Source organism: Propithecus coquereli, unplaced genomic scaffold, assembly GCF_000956105.1.
Source record: "Propithecus coquereli isolate 6110/MARCELLA unplaced genomic scaffold, Pcoq_1.0 Scaffold58, whole genome shotgun sequence".
NCBI lineage: Eukaryota > Metazoa > Chordata > Mammalia > Primates > Indriidae > Propithecus > Propithecus coquereli.
The window spans coordinates 4,846,802-4,847,905 of NW_012151729.1; the positions used below are offsets into that span (position 1 = coordinate 4,846,802).

At 41.8% G+C, this 1,104-nt stretch overlaps 1 protein-coding gene across 1 annotated transcript in view; it reads right to left on the reverse strand.

Moving 5' to 3' along the window:
- Window positions 1-986: 986 nt before the first annotated feature.
- The window catches only part of SPINK5 (serine peptidase inhibitor, Kazal type 5), a 97,788-nt gene continuing 97,670 nt past the window's right edge, over window positions 987-1,104 (reverse strand). The window contains exon 27 of the mRNA XM_012658235.1: window positions 987-1,102. Within this exon, the coding sequence (XP_012513689.1) occupies window positions 987-1,102 (116 nt within the window). The remainder of the gene's footprint in view (window positions 1,103-1,104) is intronic.

Genomic DNA, 1,104 nt, shown 5'->3' on the forward strand with positions numbered 1-1,104 from the left:
TTTAATCTAAAATAAAAACATTTCTATATTTAGCAGTTCTTCTCGATAACCTGAGAAGTTAGCTGCTCAGAGAACTGTTTCCATTTCTCCAATGAAGAAAATGAGACTCAGAAAGATGCGATAATACACCTAGAGACACATGGATAAATCTGAAAGCAAACATCAGGTCTGGCATTTATCTTAGAGCGTTTTCTTTTGTATGGTACCACTTTCTTTTTGTAGAGTACCACTTCCTTCAGGAGGAAGTTGGGAAATCAGTGACTGTCTTGTAGTCATAGGACCTTTCAGATACTATCAACCACGCTGACTCTACATAGCAATGGTTCTCAACTATTTTTCTCTTATACACCACGATATGAGTGATGCTCACACCCCCCCACGAGTGTTACGCTTTATACAGATTTTTTTTTTTTTTTTTGAGACAGAATCTCGCTCTGTCACCACAGGTAGGGAGAGTGCAGTGGTGCCATCATAGCTCACAGCAACCTCTAACTCCTGGGCTTAAGCGATCCTCCTGCCTCAGCCTCCCGAGTAGCTGGGACTACAGGTACGTGCCACAATGCCAGCTAATTTTTCTATGGTCAGTAGAGACAGGGTCTTCCTCTTGCTCAGGCTGGTCTCCTGAACTCCTGAGCTCAAGCAATTGTCCCTCCTCAGCCTCCCAGAGTGCTAGGATTACAGGAGTGAGCCATCGCGCCTGGTCCCGTACGGATGTTCTATAACTGTCGTAACCCCACCATGTTTTCCTCTCTCTTTTACTCAGTAAAGTATATAACAATGTATATAAGCAGTTTTGCTAAAGGAATAACCTTAAACCTTTTCTATTTTACATATAAGAAAGATAATTCACCAATTTTGAATTTTTAACTTCTATGATTAATGAATTACTTGCAATACACATCAAATTGTTATCAGCGCACTACTAAAGACTGACATCATAGTCAAGAACTTCTCTACTGGAAGATGTGACGGTGCAGTTTGTTTACTTACAGGTTTTCATGACAGAGCATGCAGGGATTGTTGTATGTCTGGCCATCATCACCACAGACAGGCTGTAAATCCTTGGGGCAAAGGTAACCCATCCTGGGCAATACCCGGTAGTCT